The 21,589-nt window shown below is 43.3% G+C and overlaps 1 protein-coding gene across 1 annotated transcript in view; it reads left to right on the forward strand.

Moving 5' to 3' along the window:
• Positions 1-18,835, forward strand: part of LOC130312871 (vomeronasal type-2 receptor 26-like) — a 43,240-nt gene extending 24,405 nt beyond the window's left edge. The window contains exon 4 of the mRNA XM_056552610.1: positions 17,928-18,835. Coding sequence (XP_056408585.1) covers positions 17,928-18,835 — 908 coding nt within the window. The remainder of the gene's footprint in view (positions 1-17,927) is intronic.
• Positions 18,836-21,589: the final 2,754 nt, after the last annotated feature.

Below are 21,589 nucleotides of genomic sequence, written 5' to 3' on the forward strand. Positions count from 1 at the left end.
TTTTTGAGGAATGACCAAACTGAAGGGAAGACAAAAAGCCACACTCAAAGTGGGGGTGACCAGTGACATAGAGGAGTGGGAGGAGAAAGGTGGGGCTTATAGGAAGATTGACAAAACAACCTTGGTCTAATGAAACACAGTCACATTAAATTGAAGAAACTACAAATCTACTGTTTAAACTTGAATGTGTTATAGTACCTGCATACACAATGTGATATACCTATATATTCTACATTGTATTTATTTGAATAACATCAATTTTAAGTGGATAACTTTATAATCCTATTTAGTGTAATACAAAGATGCTGATTGTCTTAAACTTATAAAAAAAAAAATCAAGAGCCATGATAGGATATCAGAGAATCCATGGTTGATGCAGAGTTATAAATGTAAGTTTGCTCCAAGTGATGTAAAGATGTAATACATAAGACAGGATATATGGTGACCACACGCAGAATGAAGTTCTACTGCAATAAACCACTCGATCTGAGCTGGTGGTTCAGAGAAGTAGAGTTAAAGGTACTCACTGAGATGTATAAGATATCTGAAGGTATGACACAATGAGTAGGATACACTTTAATTTCCGCCCACAAGTATGGGCCTATTGAAGTAAAAGTGTTCTTGAATCCTTGAGCAAACCAATCTGTAAATTTGTAATTCAAGTGTTCAAAGTCCGAGAGCGGCCAGAGAAAGTGGCCATCATAAAGATCAGAGACACATGAAGGAAACAGCCCCAGAAGCCAAGGGGACTGAATGGTGAAGGAGGCTGCCAAGGCCTCCTGTTCCCCCACAAGGATGGTACAAAGTGTACAGGTGGATGGGCAATGTGGCATTTTTTGGTTAGGTCTCTTGCAGGAACCAGCTATGCATGCTGAGAGAGACCAATGGAAGAAGAAAGAGGTGGTATAGGGCAAAGACGGCATCCGGAAAGAGTTGGTAAAAAAATGTATGTGCCAGCAGTCTTGTACCCCATGGTAACATATATGACCCCATACACTAAGCAACAGGGAGCTGTGTACATAGTAATGTCAGTACATTGGATCGCCTCAGGATTCAACAATGCAGAAAGAAGGTTTGTACAGACTTCATCATTTACATCTGACAAATGACCTAGGTAAAAACAATAAAGGTACCTGACCAACACACTCCATAAACATCTTACCTGTTTCAGAGAATATGAGTAGACTTCATCTAACTGCCTGGGGTAGGTCAATATCAGTATCTCCTTGTCTAATTGTACTGATCCCTAACTATAGATACAGTAAAATATACATTCAAGAACCTTTTGTAAAATTGTTACTAGTTCAGATTCTGTAATTGTCACCCATTTCTTCAAAACCTATGCAGGAAATAAGTAAGGAAAGAGAAGATTGCATATGATGATCCCGTATAGATGTATCTCTGATAACTGTTAGATCTATGTCTGTGCATAACCATGGTTGTTCCAAAGGGAAAGATAATCACAAGGGATTGTTAAGAGGTGACGTTGTATGAGGAGAACCAGTAGGTGAACATGTAGCGGGGTGCAACAAGTATTTCAGCGATAATAATGTTACAAAGGAAAGGAATACTTGGTGTAAGATTATAGAAAGGATAGACCTAGCTAGCGGGATGAGTAAATGGTAACTATCATAAAGTATGGGATACTTGGGGATATGAAGTTTAGAGTTAAATTAGAAAGGAATTAAACTGGGGAATACACATTAGGCAAGACACGCCTGCCTATACACACTTCCATTACCGAACCTACAAAGAAATCTAAACCACACTTCAGAGGTAAACGTGCGGCCCCTGCTGGGAGTTTTGATTCCTTTGTGTATACTGATGTTAAAGGAGTCCCAAGGGGGGAGGGGGGGCAGATGAGTTTTATAGCTATAGGTCAAGTAAAAAGCCAGAGTTGAGTCAATAATATCCCAGATTTCCATGAGTAAAATTAATTATATCTTTTATAACCAACTAAGATTAATACATTTCTTTGTAAATGCTCTTTAAGGTCAGGCCGAACAACTAAGAGCCATATCCACTAAAATATTCCAAAATGGTACGGCATTAGATATGATGTATGAGGAAAAAAGGGGGGTATATGGTATATAAGATGTTTGGGAGACTTGTTGCGCATATATCTCAGCCAATATAGGATCGGTAAGATAAAAATACTTATAATTCTAATAATCTTGCTTTGTTGTGTTTTGCTTTGCCTAAAGTAGAGGTGTGGGACGACCATCGAGAATGCCATGCCAGTGATGACAAATGAGGACTTTAAGATTATAGTTGAAGCCTATACCCCATTACAGAGCTTCTGTTACGCCGAGCGCTCCGGGTCCCTGCTCCTCCCCGGAGCGCTCGCAGCGTTCTCTTCTCTGCAGCTCCCCGGTCAGACCCGCTGACCGGGAGCGCTGCACTGTCACTGCTGGCGGGGATGCGATCCGCTTAGCGGGACGTGCCCACCCACGGGTCGCATCCCAATCCACTCACCTGTCCCTTTCCCCGGCTGTCACGTCCCAGCATGCGTGGCCCCACTCTCTAGGGCGCGTGCCTGCTGGCTCTCTGAGATTTAAAGGGCCAGTGCCTGGCCCAATCAGTGTCTATCACTTCCCATTCCTATAAAACCCACTTCCCCTTCCTGTCCTCGCCGGATCTTGTTGCCTTAGTGCCCTGGGAAAGTGTTTTAGTGTGTTCCCAAGCCTCTGTACCCAGACCTTCTGCTACGTCCGACCTTGCTCTTGCCTTGTCCCTGTGTACCGCGCCTGTCTCAGCTGTCAGTGGGGTTGAGTCGCTATCGGGTTGAACGACCTGGGGGTTATCTGCCACTGCAACTCCATCCCGCTTTGCGGCGGGCTCTGGACTCAGATTCTGCAGGAAATTTTATCTTGGCCTCTTTCGTTAATAGGTTCAGTATCCCAGTAACCTCGTCAAGCCGCTCTTTATCTCTTCTGTTAACGGAGAGAAATTGGACTGCACTGCACTGAACCCCTACCCATGAGCATTGGACTTCACCATGAAAAAGTAAAATTTTTCGTTTTGCCTAACTGCACATTTGAAGTTCTTCTCGGCCTGCTGTGGCTCCAACGTCATGCTCCTACCCTCGACTGGACCACCGGGGAGATCAAAAGTTGGGGTTCTTCTTGTCACAAGTGATGCCTCACATCTGCTCCCACTTGTCAAACCCCTGAGGCTTCACCTTTACCGGGCCTTCCCAAGGCTTACCAGGACTTTCAGATGTTTTCTGCAAAAAGAAAGCAGAGATCTTACCACCTCATAGGCCTTATGTTTGTCCCATTGATCTCCTTCCTGGTACCACTCCGCCCCGTGGCAGGATTTACCCTCTGTCAGCCCCAGAGACTCAAGCCATGTCGGAGTATATCCAGGAGAACCTAAAGAGAGGTTTTATTCGGAAATCCTCATCCCCTGCTGGAGCGGGGTTCTTCTTTGTTTCTAAAAAGGATGGATCCTTACGTCCATGTATTGACTACTGCGGTTTAAATAAAATTACCATCAAAAACCGCTATCCCCTGCCTTTAAACTCCGAACTCTTTGACCGTCTACGCGGAGCAAGTATCTTCACCAAACTGGACTTAAGGGGCGCGTATAATCTTATTCACATCCGTAAAGGTGATGAGTGGAAGACCGCTTTCAATACCAGAGATGGACATTTTGAATATCTAGTTATGCCCTTTGGGCTCTGCAACGCCCCTGCAGTCTTCCAGGACTTTGTTAATGAGATCTTTCAGGACTTATTGTACACCTGTGTTGTGGTTTACTTGGATGACATCTTGATTTTTTCCTCTAACCTTAAGGAACACCGTCGTCATGTCCATCAAGTGCTCCAAAGACTCTGTGAAAACCACCTGTACGCTAAATTCGAAAAATGTCTCTTTGAATGCAACAGTCTTCCTTTCCTAGGTTACCTAGTCTCTGGCCAAGGGCTTCAAATGGATCCAGATAAACTGTCGGCTGTTTTGGATTGGCCACGCCCTTCTGGACTCCGCGCCATCCAACGTTTCCTGGGATTCGCCAACTATTATCGACAGTTTATTCCCTACTTCTCCACCATTGTGGCCCCTATTGTGGCTCTGACCAGGAGGAATGCTAATCCTAAGTCGTGGCCTCCACAAGCGGATGAGGCCTTCAACCGCCTCAGCTGCCTTCTCCTCTGCACCAATTCTGTCCAGACCTGGTCCGTTTAAACCATGCTTCCTGGAAGTAGACGCTTCCTCAGTCGGAGCCGGAGCCATACTTCTGCAAAAAAAAAACGCTACCGGACGTAACATTACTTGTGGTTTTTTCTCAAAGACTTTCTCCCCGGCAGAAAAGAACTACTCTATTGGAGATCGTGAACTTCTGGCCATCAAGTTAGCACTCGAGGAGTGGAGACATCTATTGGAGGGTTCAGAACACCCCATTGTCATTTACACTGACCACAAGAATCTGTCTTACCTCCAGTCCGCTCAGCGTCTGAATCCTCGCCAGGCTAGGTGGTCATTGTTTTTTGCCCGCTTCAACTTCGAGATACACTTCCGTCTCGCTGACATGAATGTCAGAGCTGACGCCCTTTCTCGTTCCTCTGATGGCTCCGAGTCTGAAGCCCCTCTGCAGCATATCATTCCGCCTGAGTGCCTGGTCTCCTCTGCTCCAGCCTCACTGGGGCAAACCCCCCCTGGAAAGACTTTCATTCCCCGACGTCTTCGCCTCAAGATCCTCAAATGAGGGCATTCTTCTCACCTGGCTGGTCATGCTGGCATTAAAAAGTCCATTCAGCTTGTCTCCTGTCTGTATTGGTGGCCTACACTAGAGGGTGACGTTACTGATTTTGTTCGGGCCTGTACTGTTTGTGCCGGGATAAAACCCCTCGCCAGAAGCCTGCCGAACTCCTCCTCCCTTTGCCTGTCCCTGAGCAACCATGGTCCCAAATTGCCATGGATTTCATTACTGATCTTCCCGTATCCCATGGCAACACCGTCATCTGAGTGGTCGTTGATCGTTTTTCCAAAATGGCTCACTTCATTCCGCTTCCAGGCCTTCCTTCTCCGCCACATTTGGCAAAGCAATATTTTCTGCACATTTTTCGTCTTCACGGGCTTCCCACGCATATCGTCTCGGATAGAGGCGTTCAATTTGTGTCAAAATTTTGGAGAGCTCTCTGTAATCAATTAAAGATCAAATTAAATTTCTCGTCCTCCTATCACCCCCAATCCAATGGACAAGTGGAAAGAGTCAACCAGATTCTTGGTGACTACTTGCAACATTTTGTCTCCTCTCGCCAAGATGATTGGGTCGACCTTCTGCCCTGGGCTGAATTCTCGTACAATTTCAAAAATTCAGAATCCTCCGCCAAATCCCCATAATTTGTGGTATACGGCCATCCCCCTCTGCCTCCCCCCCTCCCCATTCCCACTTCTTCTGGAGTTCCTGCTGTGGATGAAGTAACCCGGGACTTCTCCGTTATCTGGAAGGAGACTAAAAAGCCGCTCCTACTGGCCTTGTCTCGTATGAAGAGACATGCAAATGAAAAGAGAAAAACTCCTGTCTTCGCTCCTGGTGACAAAGTGTGGCTCTCTGCCAAATATATCCGGTTTCATGTTCCTAGCTACAAGCTGGGTCCACGTTACCTTGGACCATTTAAAGTCAAAAGTCAAATCAACTCTGTCTCCTGCAAGCTTCATCTTCCTCCTTCTCTTCGTATTCCTAACTCCTTTCATGTTTCCGTTCTCAAACCTCTCGTTCTTAACCGCTTTGCCCCCAAGGTCACCGTTCCTGCTCCTGTCTCTGGCTCCTCTGATGTCTTCACAGTAAAAGAAATCCTCGCCTCCAAGTTGGTAAAAAATTTTTTTCTTGTTGACTGGGAGAATTGTGGCCCCGAAGAGAGGTCTTGGGAGCCCGAGGACAATATCCTCGACAAGGAGCTCATCCATAGGTTCCTGGGCTCCAAAAAGAAGGGGAGACCAAAGGGGGGGGGGTACTGTTACGCCGAGCGCTCCGGGTCCCTGCTCCTCCCCGGAGCGATCGTTCTCTTCTCTGCAGCGCCCCGGTCAGACCCGTTGACCGGGAGCGCTGCAATGTCAGTGCCAGCGGGGATGCGATCCGCGTAGCGGGACGCGCCCACCCGCGGGTCGCATCCCAATCCACTCACCTGTCCCGGTCCCCGGCTGTCACGTCCCGGTGCGCGCGGCCCCGCTCTCTAGGGCGCCCGCGCCCCGGCTCTCTGACATTTAAAGGGCCAGTGCACCATTAATTGGTGCCTGGCCCAATCAGTGTCTATTACTTCCCATTCCTATAAAAACCCACTTCCCCTTCCTGTCCTTGCCGGATCTTGTTGCTTTAGTGCCCTGAGAAAGCGTTTTAGTGTGTTCCCAAGCCTGTGTACCCAGGCCTTCTGCTGTTGCCCCTGACTACGACTCTTGCTGCCTGCCCTGACCTTCTGCTACATCCGACCTTGCTCTTGCCTTGTCCCTGTCTACCGCGCCTGTCTCAGCTGTCAGTGGGGTTGAGTCGCTATCGGGTGGAACGACCTGGGGGTTACCTGCCGCAGCAAGTCCATCCTGCTTTGCGGCGTGCTCTGGTGAAAACCAGTAACCCCTTAGATTCCGTTCCCCTGGTGCGGCCCACGCCATCACCTCACTGACACAGAGGATCCACCTCCAGTGTCCTCGCTGCATACCAGTTCGGATCCTGTCAACTTCAATGCCATCTATAACACCAGTGACCCATAGGGACAGCATCTGACTCCATATGTGTAAAGTCAGAGGCTAAGGGGGTCCATGGATAAGCCATGTGTCATCTAAAGTACAGTGAAACGTTCAAGAAAACACATTGGGGCAGATGAGTTAGGATGATGGAAATTAGGGAAAGGGAAAATTGGTCATTTTAGGGGGGGACTGTAATAGATTTATATGTGTGTATACATACATTTTATATACTGTATATGTAAAATGCCCATTTAGGATGAAGACTCCACATTTCTGTTACTTGTCCACTCCTCCCCTATCTGCTCTCCCCCCATCTGCTCTCTCTCATATCACCCCTCCCATCATGTGAAGACTGAACAAAGAGAGGCCTGCAAACAGCTCAGGAAGTTGAGAGACACGAGGACAAGGCACATCCCCCATGCTATTTGCTCACTCCCTATATGCTAGAACATCCCACTAGTGAGGGTGGGAACTTATGTTAATGACAAAGGTGATATGAGCTTGAACGATTTGAAATAAAGGTGAGAGTGTGGAAAGCACAGAGAATGCAGAAGCATCTGAAACCGACAAATGACTTTGTTTTATTTACTTCACTATATACATTCTGTATACGGATTTGGCCGGGCGTAAGATAGCTACAAGAACACTGAGAAAAGCGAGATCAGGAGTTACCAGAGAAGAATTTTGGCCAAGGAAAATAAAATAAAACAAATTAAAAAGGGATCACTATTTAATTAATGAATATTACCTTAAGCATTTAAAATCAGCTAATGGTTTATTGATTATACATAATATACATTGAAGGTGATTTTTCCCAATTTTTGAAAGAGCTCTGTATATTTTTGTTCTTTTACATTTTTTTGGGGTGAGAATGTGGGCAGTGTGTGTTGTACATTGAGTATTTGTAAATGTTGGTATTGTTACATGTTACATGTGTATTGTATGTCTCCTTGTAAAGTAACACAGGAATACAGGCAGATACCTCGACGTTCGAGACTGAACAAACCGGAGGGAGGACAAAAAAACTGTGACATAGAGGAGTGGGAGAAGAAAGGCGGGGCTCATAGGAAGATTGACAGAACAGCCTTAGTCTACTGAAACACAGTTACATTAAATTAAGGAAACTACATATCTACTGTTTAAACTTGAGTGTGTTTATAGTACCTGCATACACAATGTGATATACCTATACATTCTACATTGCATTTATTTGAATAAAATCAAATTTGAGTGGATAACTTCATAATGATAATTTAGTGTAACACGAAGATGCGTATTGTCTTAAACTTATAAGGTTAAAAATTCAAGAGCCATGATAAGATATCAGAGAATCCAAGGTTGATGCTGATTTATAAATGTAAGCTTGTTTCAAGTAATGTAAAGATGTAATACATAAGACAGGATATATGGTGACCACATGCAGAATGAAGTTCTACTGCAGTGAACCACTCAATCTGAGCTGGTGGTTCAGAAAAGTAGAGTTGATGAGATTCACTGAATTGTGTAAGATATCTGAAGGTATGACACCATGAGTACGGGTACACTTTTGTTACCGCCCACAAGTAAGGGCCTATTGGAGTGAAGGTTTTCTTGAATCATTGGGCAAACCAATCTGTAGTTGGCAATTCATGTGTTCAAAGTCCGAGAGCGGACGGAGAAACTGGCCATCGTAAAGATCAGAACCACATGAAGGAAACAGCCCCAGAAGCCAAGGTGACTAAATGGTGAAGGAGGCTGCCAAGGCTGCAGTGCTCCTGTCCTCCTGCAATGATGGAACTGAGTGTACAGGTGGATGGGGAGTGTGGATCTGTCAGGTTAGGTCTCTTGCAGGAACCAGCAATGCATGCGGAGAGAGACCAATGGAAGAAGAAAGAGGTGGTACAGGGCAAAGACGGCATCTAGGGAATTGGTAAGAACTGTGTGCCAGCAGTCTTGTACCCCATGGTAACATATATGACCCCATACACTAATGTCCGTATATTGGGTGGCCTCAGGATTCAATAATGCAGAAATAAGGTTTGTACAGACTTCATTATTTACATCTGTTATGACCTAGGTAAAGCAATAAGGGTACCTGACGCACACGCTTCATAAACATCTTTCCTTTTTCAGAGAATATGAGTAGACTTCATCTTACTGCCCAAGGTGGACCAATATAAGTACCGTATATACTCGAGTATTAGCCGTTCCGAATATAAGCCGGGGACCCTAATTTCACCCCTAAAACCTAGGAAAAGTTATTGACTCGACTATAAGCATAGGGTGGGAAATACATCATCCCCCCATGTCATCATCCCCCTGTCATCATCCAGACCCCCGTCATTCACACCCCCATCATTATCACCCTCATCATCATCACCCTGTCATTATCACCCTGTCATTATCACCCCGTCATCATCACCCTGTAATTATCACCCTCGTCATCATCCCCCTTCGTCATCATCCCCCTCGTCATCATCCCCCTTCATCATCACCGCCTGTCAATCCCTTTGTCATCATCCAGACCCTCCTTTTGTTTTCTATTAACCTCTCCAGTTGTTGCTTTCTCGGTGGGAAGGAAGGGTGAGCTGGTCAGGGCCATCCATCTTCAGCCATCTATGCTGCAGGGACCGTCCGTTGGGGAGGGTTAGTCGTTCCGGGTTGTCCATCTTCACCGGGAGGCCCTCTTCTCTGCTCCAGGCCTGCCACGGACTAGTGATGTTGCGTTGACGACGACGCGCAGGGATGTCCGTGCACAGCAGACATCCGTGACGGACTGAGCGGAGAAGAGGGCCTCCCGGTGAAGATGGACAGCCCGGAAAGACTAACCCTCCCCACTGGATTGTCCCTGCAGCATAGATGGCCGAAGATCGACAGCCTGGCCCATCCCCTCACAGCTAAGCCAGAAGCGTTTTTTGTTCACTCGAGTATAAGCCGAGGGGGGCATTTTCAGCATGAAATATCGTGCTTAAAAACTCGGCTTGTACTCGAGTATATACGGTATGTCCTTGTCTGACAGTACTGATTTCCTAACCGTAGATACAGTAAAGAATACAATTAAGAACCTTTTGTAAAGTTGTGCCTAGTTCAGATTCTGTAATTGTCACCCATTTCCTTAAAACCTATGAGTGTATGTCAGGAAATAAGTGAGGAAAGAGTCACTTTCATATGATGATCCCGTATAGATGTATCTAAGATATAATCTCTGATAACTGTTAAATCTATGTCTGTACATAACCACGGTTGTTCTACAGGGAAAGATTATCACAACAGATTGTTGGGAAGCGACAATGTATGAGGAGAATCAGTGGATGAACGAACATGTACAAATAGTGGGGTGAAATAAGCATTTTAGTGGGTGATAATGTTATAAAGAAAATGAATACTTGGTTTAAGATTATAGAAAGGATAGGCCTAGCCAGTGGGATGAATAAATGGTAACTACCGTAAGGTGTGGGATACTTGGGGATATGAAACTTAGAATCCGAGTAGAAGGGAATTGAACTGGAGAATACACAATGTCACTACCGAACCTACAAAGGAACCCAAACCACACTCTAGAAGTAAACATGCAGCCCCTGCTGGGAGCCTTGATCCCTTTGTGTGTCCCAAGGGGGGTCCTAGATGAGTTTAAAGCTAAATGTCAAGTAAATGCCAGATTTGAATCTATAATACCCCAGATTTCCATAAACAAGAATGAAGACTGGATTAATTATATCCATCATAACCAGCAGAGATACATACATTTGTTAGTAAATGCTCTTAAAGGTCAGGTTGAACAACTAAGGGCCACATCCGCTATAACATTTTAAAATGGTACGGCATTAGATATGATGTATGGTGTAAGCGGAAAATGGGGGGGTATGTAAAATGTTTGGGGAGACCTGTTGTATATACATATATGTATGTATATATATATATATATATATATATATCAGCCAATACAGGACCTAAATAGTAAAATAACCATACTTATAATTCTGATCATCTTGTTTTGTTGTGTGCTGTGTTTTGTGTTGCCTAAAGAAGAATTGTGAGACGACCGTCAAGAAGGCCCACGCCAGTGATGACGAATGTGGACTTAGAAATTACAGAAGAAGCCTATACCCCATTACAGAGCTTCAATGCCATCGATAACACCAGTGAACCATAGGGAGAGCATCTGACTCCATATGTGTAAAGTCTAAGGCTGAGGGGGTCCATGGACCAGCCATAGGTCGTCTAGAGTAGAGTGAAGCGTTCGAGAAAACACACTGGGGTAGATGAGTTAGGATGATGGAAGTTAGGGAAAGGAAAAATGGTCATTTTAACGGAGGATTGTAATGGATGTATATGTGTATACTTATTTATACCTAAAATGTGTATACCTAAAATGTCCATTTTGGGATGGGGACTCCATGCTTCTCTGCTACTTGCTCACACCTCCCCCATCTGCTCTTTCCTGTTTGGCCCCAACCATCGAATAGAGGAACTTGCTGGCCAACACCTGAAAGGACTTGAAGCCCCCTGAAGTTTAACAAAGGACAAGGCCCATCCCCCATTCTACTCTCTGCCATTTGCTCACCCCCTCCCAATCGAGTAGAGTTCCTGCAAGAAGACTTCAGGAAAAGCATATCTTATATGATATGCTAGGACTAAGAACATCCCCCTAGTGAGGGTGGGAACTTATGCTAATTACAAAGGTGATATAAGCTTGAACGATTTGAAATAAAGCTCAGAAGAGCACGCAGAACTTTTAAGTATCAAACAAACTGACATGGCTCCGTTTGATTTCCCTTGGTATACTTCGGTATAAAAATTCTCTATCCGAATTTGGTCGGGAGTAGGAGATCAGTGTGTGCAGTGTTATAGTCCCCTATGGGAGCTATAACACTGCAAAAAAATAAGTTAACAAAGGTCATTTAACCACTTCCCTATTAAAAGTTTGAATCACCCCCTTTTCCCATAAAAGAAAAAACTGTGAAAATAAAAATGAAACATTTGTGATATCGCCGCGTGCGAAAATGTCTGAACTAGAAAAATATATTGTTAATTAAATTGCGTGCGCGCAAAAAAATTCCATTGTATTTTTGGTCACTTTTTATGTCGACAAAATGAATAAAAAAACTATCAAAAAGTCCGATCAATACAAAAATGGTACCGATAAAAACATCAGAACACAGCGCAAAAAATGAGTCCTCATACTGGCCCATACGCGGAAAAATAAAAAAGTTATAGGGGTTAGAAAATGGGAATTTTTTACATATAAATTTTCCTGCATGTAGTTATGATTTTTTTCCGAAGTACGACAATATCCAACCTATATAAGTAGGGTATCATTTTAACTGTGTGGACCTAAAGAATAAAGATAAGGTGTTATTGTTACCAAAAAATGCACTGCGTAGAAACGGCAGCCCCCAAAATTTACAAAATGAAAATTTTTCTTCAATTTTGTCGCACAATTATTTTTTTTTCCGTTTCACCTTGGTTTTTTTGGTAAAATGACTAATGTCACTGCAAAGTAGAATTGGTGGCGCAAAAAATAAGCCATCATATGGATTTTTAGTTGCAAAATTTAAAGCTTTATGATTTTTAGAAGGTGATGAGGAAAAAATGAAAATGCAAAAACGGAAAAACGTAAAACATAGGGTTCGGCGTGCTACTGTCACCCAGAAGTTCAGAGATAGCAGGTTTGCCAGGCTCGGCTCTCTCATCTCTACCATAAATATAAAATGTCAATGTGCAAGAAGTGCAAGGTGCAGACACAAATCCACATATATAATCATTAAAACCATAAGTTGCCAAAAGAAATGAATGCACAAACACTAAAAATAATCATATTTGGGGCAGGGAACGTTCATTTATTATAAAGCTGCATTTAATTTAGTCAAAGACTCCATACCCACACTAGTTAGGTTTATAAGATGTGTGCATGCATGCCCCCACTCTGTGGCCACTCAGTGCGGAAGGAAACCCGGGAGCCAATCATGTCCCTTGCGTCCCAGCCACTATGGCGACCTTTACGCCTCTTCTCTGCACAGTCGCCGTTCACTATTATAGCTGAGCTGCAGCCATCTTTATTCAGAGCAGAGGCATAGCTATATGGTTTGCAGTGGTAGCAGTTGCACCGGGGCCTGGTGCCAAAGGGGCACCAAAGCACATCTACCCTATAAGAGAACAGTATTATAATTTACACATGGGGCCCTGTTGCAGATTTTACATCAGGGCCCAAAATCTACAAGTTACCTCTCTGATTCAGGGGACACTGAGCTGCCTTTGTACATAACTGCCCTAGTGTATATGCTGCTACCAGTGGCGTTGCTAGGGTTGGTGTCACCCGGTGTGGTAGAAAATGGTGTCACCCCCATACCTCCCCCCTCCCCCCAGTAAGTTTTTAGCCTGTTGTGACAGACACCACTGTTGTAGCGCATTGTGAGAAATTCCAGTATAATAATCAGATATACCAGTTGCCACAGAATAGGAAAGTGTTAAAGAAGTTTTCACCATTGAAATATACAGCTCCCAGAATTACTTAAAGGGGTACTCCACTGGAAAACATTTACTTTTATATCAACTGGTGCCAGAAAGTTAAACAGATTTTTAAATTACTTCTATTTAAAATCTTAATACTTACAGTACTTATAAGCTGGTGTATGCTCCACAGGAAGTTGTGTAGTTCTTTCCAGTCTGACCACAGTGCTATTTGCTGACACCTCTGTCCATGTCAGGAACTGTCCAGAGCAGGATAGGTTTGCTATGGGGATTTGCTCCTACTATGGACAGTTCTTGACATGGACAGAGGTGTCAGCACAGAGCACTGTGGTCAGACAGAAAATAAATTAAAAAAGAAAATAACTTCCTGTGAATCGCTTATACAGCTGCTAATACGTACTGGAAGGATTAAGATTTTTAAATAGAAGTAATTTACAAATCTGTTTAACTTTGTAGCACCAGCTGATTAAAATTTTTTTTTTCCAGTAGAGTACCCCTTTGAGCAGTGGTGAGGTTATGCTGGGAGTTGTAGTTTCACTGACCTAACTGTAGAACTGACAAGTGACTACAGCTCTGATAGGACACAGAGAGGAGAATACACAATGATATCAGTGACTACAGGTGACGTCTTCTCTATAGTCTTCCCTTATCTAATTCAGATGGTACATACCGCCTGGTCCAGCTAAAACTTCTCTCTGCAGAATGTGACGCCCAGACGTCTCCTCACTATGTCAGCGCATTCTCATCCTCTATATGAAAACAATAATTATTATAAACCTGCCAGACACTGTATCCTCTAAATATAATACTACTATACACTATACTCTTTCATTATAAACCTTCCATACACCGTACCCACTGAATATAATACTACCACACACTGTACACTCTGAATATAATACCAACACATACTGTACACTCTGAATATAAATCTGCCACATACTGTACCCCTGAATATACCGCCACACACTGTACCCACTGAATATAATACTACCACACACTGTACATTCTGAATATAATACCAACACATACTGTACCCTCTGAATATAAATCTGCCACATACTGTACCCCTGAATATAATACCGCCACACACTATACCCTCTGAATATAATACTACCACAAACTGCACCCTCTGAATATAATACTACCACAAACTGCGCCCTCTGAAAATAAATCTGCCACATACTGTACCCTCTGAATATAAATCTGCCACATACTGTACACCTGAATATAAATCTGCCACATACTGTACCCCTGAATATAATACCGCCACATACTGTACCCTCGGAATATAATACTACCACCCACTGCACCCTCTGAATATAATACTTAGAGATGAGCAAACTACAGTAAATTCAACTCGTCACAAACTTCTCTGCTCGGCAGTTGATGACTTATCCTGCATAAATTAGTTCAGCTCTCAGGTGCTCCGGTGGGCTGAAAAAGGTGGATACAGACCTAGGAGACTCTTTCCTAGGACTGTATCCACCTTTTTCAGCCCACCGGAGTACCCGAAGGCTGAACTAATTTACGCAGGATAAGTCATCAACTGCCGAGCCGAGAAGTTAGTGACGAATCGAATTTACTGTGAGTTCGCTCATCTCTAATAATACTACCACAAACTGCGCCCTCTGAATATAATACTACCACAAACTGCGCCCTCTGAATATAACATTGCCATACACTGCCCCCTCTGAATATAATACCACAACCAAAGTAACACCCCTCAACATCCGTTAGCTGATGCTATTACCACGGGAGGGGGGTATTGGTGGTGTTGCTAGTGGATGATAGGGGTGCTACTACTGGGGGGGTGTTGCTGGAGGATGATGAGGGTGCTACTGGCCATCCCCCCTGGCAGTATCACCCCCATCATCCATCGGCAGGATCATCCTCCTGGCAGGAGCACCTCCATCATCCACCATCAGGATATGTTGATGGAGGTGCTGCTGGGGGGGTGTTGCTGGTGGATGATGAGGGTGCTACTGCCAGGGGGGGAGCATTAGGTAGGCAGCAGTGCCCCCACATTAGGTAGGTCGCAGTTTCCCCACATTAGGTAGCATCTATTCCCCACATTAGGCAGCATAGATTCCCCACATTTGGTACCAGTGCCCCCACATTAGGTAGGTCGCAGTTTCCCCACATTAGGTAGCATCTATTCCCCACATTAGGCAGCATAGATTCCCCACATTTGGTACCAGTTCCCCCACATTAGGTAGGTACCAGTTATCCCACATTAGGTAGCAATTTCCCCACATTAGGTAGCAATTTCTCCACATTAGGTAGCACAGATTCCCCACATAAGGTAGCATAGACTTCCCACATTTGGTAGCACAGATTCCCCACATTAGGTAGCATAGACTCCGCACATTTGGTAGTAGTTTCCCCACATTAGGCCGCAGGTTCCCTTGCAGGTTCCCCATAATGGGTCAAAGTCTCCCCACAATAGATCGCTGGTTATTCCCCCCCCCCCCCCCCCACACACACACACACACACACAAAAAACACATACAACACAGAGAGACAAACACACACACACACAGTCAGAGAGACACACTCACAGACAGACACACACAGAGTCGCACAAACACACACACACAGAGTCACACACACACTCAGAGAGTCACACAAACACACACAGTCACATACACACACAGTCACACACACAGAGTCACACACACAGTCACACACAAGCATAGATAGAGACAGACAGACAGAGAGACAGACATACACACTCACCCATCCAGCGCAGCGATCCTTCTCACCGGGCGCCGTGCGAGTGACGTAACTCACGTCCTCCTGCGCGGCCATGCGGTGTGACGTCAGGCCGGCGCAGACGTGGGAGCGGAGGACGGGCACAGTGCTGGTGAAGGTGCGGGGGGGGGGGGGTGATGACGGACGGGCGCAGAGTGAAGGTGAAAGAGTGGGGGGGGGGTGATGACGGACGGGCGCACCGCTCACACAGCGCAGGGGGGGGGGGGGGGTGCTGACGGATGGGAGGCCGGTCGGGCACAGATGGGGGGGGGTGCTGCGGAGCGTCTTGGTGTCACCCCATTAGGTTGGTGTCACCCGGTGCGGGCCGCACCCCCCGCACCCGGGTCGCAACGCCACTGGCTGCTACTGGGTTTTCTCTGACGAAAATGGATGTCTGAAATTTGTTTAATACGGCAATCCACAACTACACAGCAGCCAAGAAACATAGGCCCTCCTTATTAATTGCAAACTCAATATGTTTTGTTTGGTTGTGCGCCAGAAATTCTGTCTGCGCTAGAATTTGCGCCAGAATTGAGAAAAACCTGACTAACTCTCAATTTTACGGTGAATCCCCAAAAAGGAGGCCTGGCCACAGAAAAGGGGCATGTTCCAGACATTTTCACAAAAGCCCAACATATTTACTAAGGTTTCCACAGAAAATGTAGTGGATTTGAGCTGAGGAAAACCCGACAGATCAGAGCATGTGTAAAAAAAGCAAAATGTAGGGAAACCTTTGTAAATACCGTGGGAAAAAAATGTGTAGACAATTGAAACCCACAAAGAAACCTACACAACACTTTTAGTAAATCAGGGCCATAAAGTAAGAATTTTTACAATGTTACACAAGGTAACTGTGCCCCATGTTCCACCCTCATTTCATATCTATTGTAAAAGAGCCAAACACATAACAATAGGTGTAGTGCTTAGCCCCTTCAGGACGCAGGGTTTTTCAGTTTTTGCATTTTCGTTTTTTCCTCCTTACCTTTTAAAAATCATAACCCTTTAAATTTTCCACCTAAAAATCCATATTATGGTTTAATTTTTGCGTCACCAATTCTACTTTGCTGTGACATTAGTAATTTTTCCCAAATATCCACGTTGAAACGGAAAAAAATCATTGTGTGAAAAAATCGAAGAAAAAAACTCCATTTTGTAAATTTTGGGGCCTTCCGTTTCTACGCAGTGCATATTTTGGTAAAAACTACACCTTATCATTATTCTGTAGGTCCATACGGTTAAAATTATACTTATATAGGTTTAATTTCGTTGTACTTCTGGAAAAAATCATAACTACATGCAGGAAAATGTATACGTTTAAAAATGTCCTCTTCTGACCCCTATAACTTTTTTATTTTTCCACGTATGGGGCGGTACGAGGGCTCATTTTTTGCGCCGTGATCTGAAGTTTTTATCGGTACCATTTTTGTTTTTAACTGACTTTTTGATCACTTTTTATTCATAAGCTTTTTTGGACTTTTTTGAATTTTTTCCGCCCCCTCGTGACATCACGCACTCTCCCATAGATTTGCCGTTGATGGCCGTTGACATCCTTCATCGTTAAGGGGTTAAAAACTCTGTGCATTCCTCAGCAAATTGATGTGAAAATGCAAAATAACAGGAGCCCAGAGCCAAATGTAAGCACCAAATCGCTGGTCCAGGTGGTCCTCCAGCTCTTCTATTTTCACACACCTTGCAAGACTCTCTCTATACTCACCAATTTACAACACTTGCTCTAATTTTCTAGACTAAATGCACATGATTATATTAGCTCCAACTAATTATTTAAATTAGAAAAAGAAATAGCATGCAAGTAAGTGATGATGTCATTCCCCTTGTCCAAATCTATATCCCAGCTTCAGTCTCACAACTGGTGTCTATTTATGAAGGGGGAGGAGATATGGGGCCAAAGCAGATTGAAGAAGCATTGCTCAAAATGCTGGAGACCACCACCATTGCTGTGTATCTTTAATTAAGATAGATAAATAGACAAATGATAAAAAGTATATCATTTTAACATGTAATAATAAATTCCTACAGACTCTGAGAACTGCATGAAATGCCCAAGTGATGAATGGCCAAATGAGAAGAGAGACCAATGCCTGCCCAAAGTAATGGATTTCATCTCTTACCAGAATGACACAATGGCTTCTGTATTCTCCTGTGTCTCCATCTTCGGATGTCTTTTGACTGGCTCCATATTTAGGATATTTATTTCTTACCGGGACACTCCTATTGTTAAAGCTAATAACCGGAACCTGAGTTATCTCCTCCTGGTCTCCATCCTCCTCAGCTTCCTCTCTGTCTTTTTTTTTCTTGGTCGTCCCAGTGATATCTCTTGTAGATTACGTGAAACCAGTTTTGGAATCTTCTTCTCAGTCGCCGTCTCTTCGCTTCTTGCCAAGACCATTATGGTTTGTGTTGCTTTTAAGTCCACCAAGCCTGGAAGCCCCTGGAGAAAATGGCTGAGTGTGAAGCTGCCCTATACTATAGTGTTGTTGTGTTCATCCTTCCAAGTTGTACTCTGTGTTATCTGGTTGTCTATCTCTCCCCCATTCCAGGACCTGGACACTCAGTCTTATCCTGGGAAGATCATCATTCAGTGTAATACAGGTTCAAATATCTGGTTCTACTCTGTTTTGGGTTATCTGGGGTTCCTGGCAGCGGTGAGCTTTGTTCTGGCTTTCATGGTGAGGACATTACCGGACACTTTCAATGAGGCCAAGTACATCACCTTCAGCATGCTGTTGTTGTGCAGTGTCTGGATCGCCATGATCCCGGCTTATCTGAGCACCACAGGGAAATCCATGGTGGCTATGGAGATCTTTGCAGTGATTGCGTCCAGTGCTGGACTTTTAGTGTGTGTGTTTTTCCCAAAATGTTTTATCATTTTGTTTAAACCTGAAATGAATAGAAAAATGGATATGCTGGGGAAAAGGAAGGAATGACTGGAAAATATTCACCACCGCCTCTAACTCTGAATAGTAATTACATTTGGATATGATTCCATTATTTCCAATAATTGCTGCATTTGTTACAATACATAATTCGTAATAATTTATATAAAGCTTTGAAATCTTTGTGTAGTATTAGTAGATTTACCTTTCTATGTGAGAATGTAGTTTTAAAAAAATACTTAAAGTAACTTTATGTGCCTTTATGCTTTTCATATGACTCCACCATAGCTAGATTTAAAAAAAAAATGTCTTTATCTTGCCAGGTTGTGGTGTAGAACCTATGTTTTGTTGTTGCCACTGCTTGTTGTTTGTTGTTTGCGATTTAAACAACTACAGTTCCCATGACGCTTTCCTGCTGTCTTTCCTTTACAATTATAAACCTGACATGTTTTGTCGGGTTGTGCGCCAGAAATTCTGTCTACACCAGAATTGAAAATAAAATAAACAACTCTCCATTTTACTTAGAAAACCTGAAAAAGGGTCATGACAGTCAGGAAAAGGGGGTGTGGACACTGAAAAGGGGGTGTGTCCCCGATATTTTTACAAAATCCCAACATAAAATTTGTGGATATGAGCTGAGGAAAACCCGACAGTTTAGAGCATGTGTACAAAAAACAAAATGTAGGGAAAAGTGCAAAATGTAGGAAAACCTTAATAAATACCAAGGGAAAAAATTGAAAGGAATTAAAGCCCACAAATAAAATTAGACTCCATTCTTAGTGAATCAAGGCCATTGCTTCTGTTTGTAGCTGCCTGCTTCTCTATTGCAAGTTAAAGCCATTTCATACTGTTCTACTACTGACTGACACTGCACAATCTGCTGTTCAGTATGTTAGTCAGGGAAAGAGGAAAAACTGCTATGTACTATAAATGTGCTATGTGACTGTAAAAGTCTACCTGAGCTTTAAGAAGACATGATAGTGTTTTGGATGATAATGTTATAATGTGTCTGAAACATCACAGAAATTTACTAATATACTGGTAGACAATACATATCTCCTAATTACTGTCTCATTGACCACCTAAGTTAATGTTAAACTTAAGGCGACATTTGAAAGTAAAGAAACATTTTTTTTTTACAAATCAAAAGCCAGAAAAATTATTCATTATTGGGATCATGAGGCTGTGTAGGCCTGGAACTAGCAGCAGCAGGGGTGATGGCAGAAGTAGCTGCAGCAGTGCTGTGTAACACAACATACAGATTCGGAGGATTTGTTCTTATGCAGGTTCGGTAGTAGTGGGAGGGAGCAGGGGTGGTGGCCAGGTAAGAGAGGTAGCGAGTGGACAGAAGGGGTACTGGACAGGTGGTACATGTAGAGAGTGGACATATTTGGTAGGGAACTGTTGGTAGGTGAATCAAATGAACAGCAGGGGTGCTGGGGTGGATGTTGGTGTAGCGAGTGGACAGCATGGGTAGTGGATTAGAGGTAGTTGTTATGCCAGGGTGTGACACTTGATCAGATTATCCCCACCTCCTTGAAACTTTGCTCAGAAATAAAAGGCAATGTTGTAAGTTTGCCACAAATAGAGAATCTGCTGAATGCTCTCTCTAGATGTTGGTGGTTTCGTGTGCTTGAACTGAGATCTGGGTATTGTCAAGTACTCATGAAAAACAATTAGCAGAAGAAGACAGCCTTTATCTGTTCCTTGAGATTCAACCAAGTTTGCTCCTGCCACTTATACCTTGCAAAAATGTGTGTGGGATATGTTTTGTTCCCCAGCCAGCCAGCTTTGTCCCCTCACAGCGTCCCAGCCAGCCATGTCCCCTCGTTTTGACCTTTTGAAGATGATTTTTTACTCACCTTTAACTTTTAAAACTTTAACTTTTAATGTTTTGAACTGTTTCTTACCTAACAACCAGATAGATATAATGTGTGTTTGATTAAACAAAAAAATATAATGTACAGGTGCTTTAGAAGGCTATTGCATGTTAAATGAATATGCTGTTTATTGTGCTGTTAGTTTATGACCAGGAAGGTAAACTGTTTGATTAAACTAAGGATATATATGTACAGACGCTAATGTGTGTTTAATATTCAGGCTTTTTATTGTGGTAGGAATACCATGTGCATGATTAAACTTTGAAAATGTAATTAAAGCCGCTTTACAAGGCTAATGCGTGTTCAATATACAGGATTTTTTTGCACACTTATGTTACAACCAGGTAAATATAATGTGTCTTTATAAGGCGTAAACTGTCTTTTCAATAAAAAATTATAATAATAAAAAAAATAACGATATATATATATATATATATATATATATATATATATATATATATATATGGAGGTGCTTTATAAGGTTAATGCGTGTTTAATATACATGCTTTTTTTTGTGCTGCTACAACCTGATAGGCAAACTTGAATAAACCAAGAATATATACATACAGGTGCTTTACAAATCTAATGCATGTTTGAAGTTCAAATTGTTACCGTACTATCATCTTAAAATTAGTTAAACACGTTAGTTTGATAAAAAAAACACGTTAGTTTGATTGGGAAAAAATTATCTGGGGGGGGGGGGGGGGGGGTCGACTGCTGGGAAATCCTGCGATCTCCAGAACAGGATCAGTCTCTCACTGAGGAGTGCATGCGATAGATGGCACGTGCACCATTCATTTGTTATGGGGGTGCTGAAGAGATCCAAGTATAGCATTCGGCCATCATCGGTAGTGTTGAGCGGCATAGGCCATATTCGCGAATATATGGACGAATATTCGTCATTTCTTCACGAATATTCGCATAT

Source organism: Hyla sarda, chromosome 1, assembly GCF_029499605.1.
Source record: "Hyla sarda isolate aHylSar1 chromosome 1, aHylSar1.hap1, whole genome shotgun sequence".
Taxonomy (NCBI): Eukaryota; Metazoa; Chordata; class Amphibia; order Anura; family Hylidae; genus Hyla; species Hyla sarda.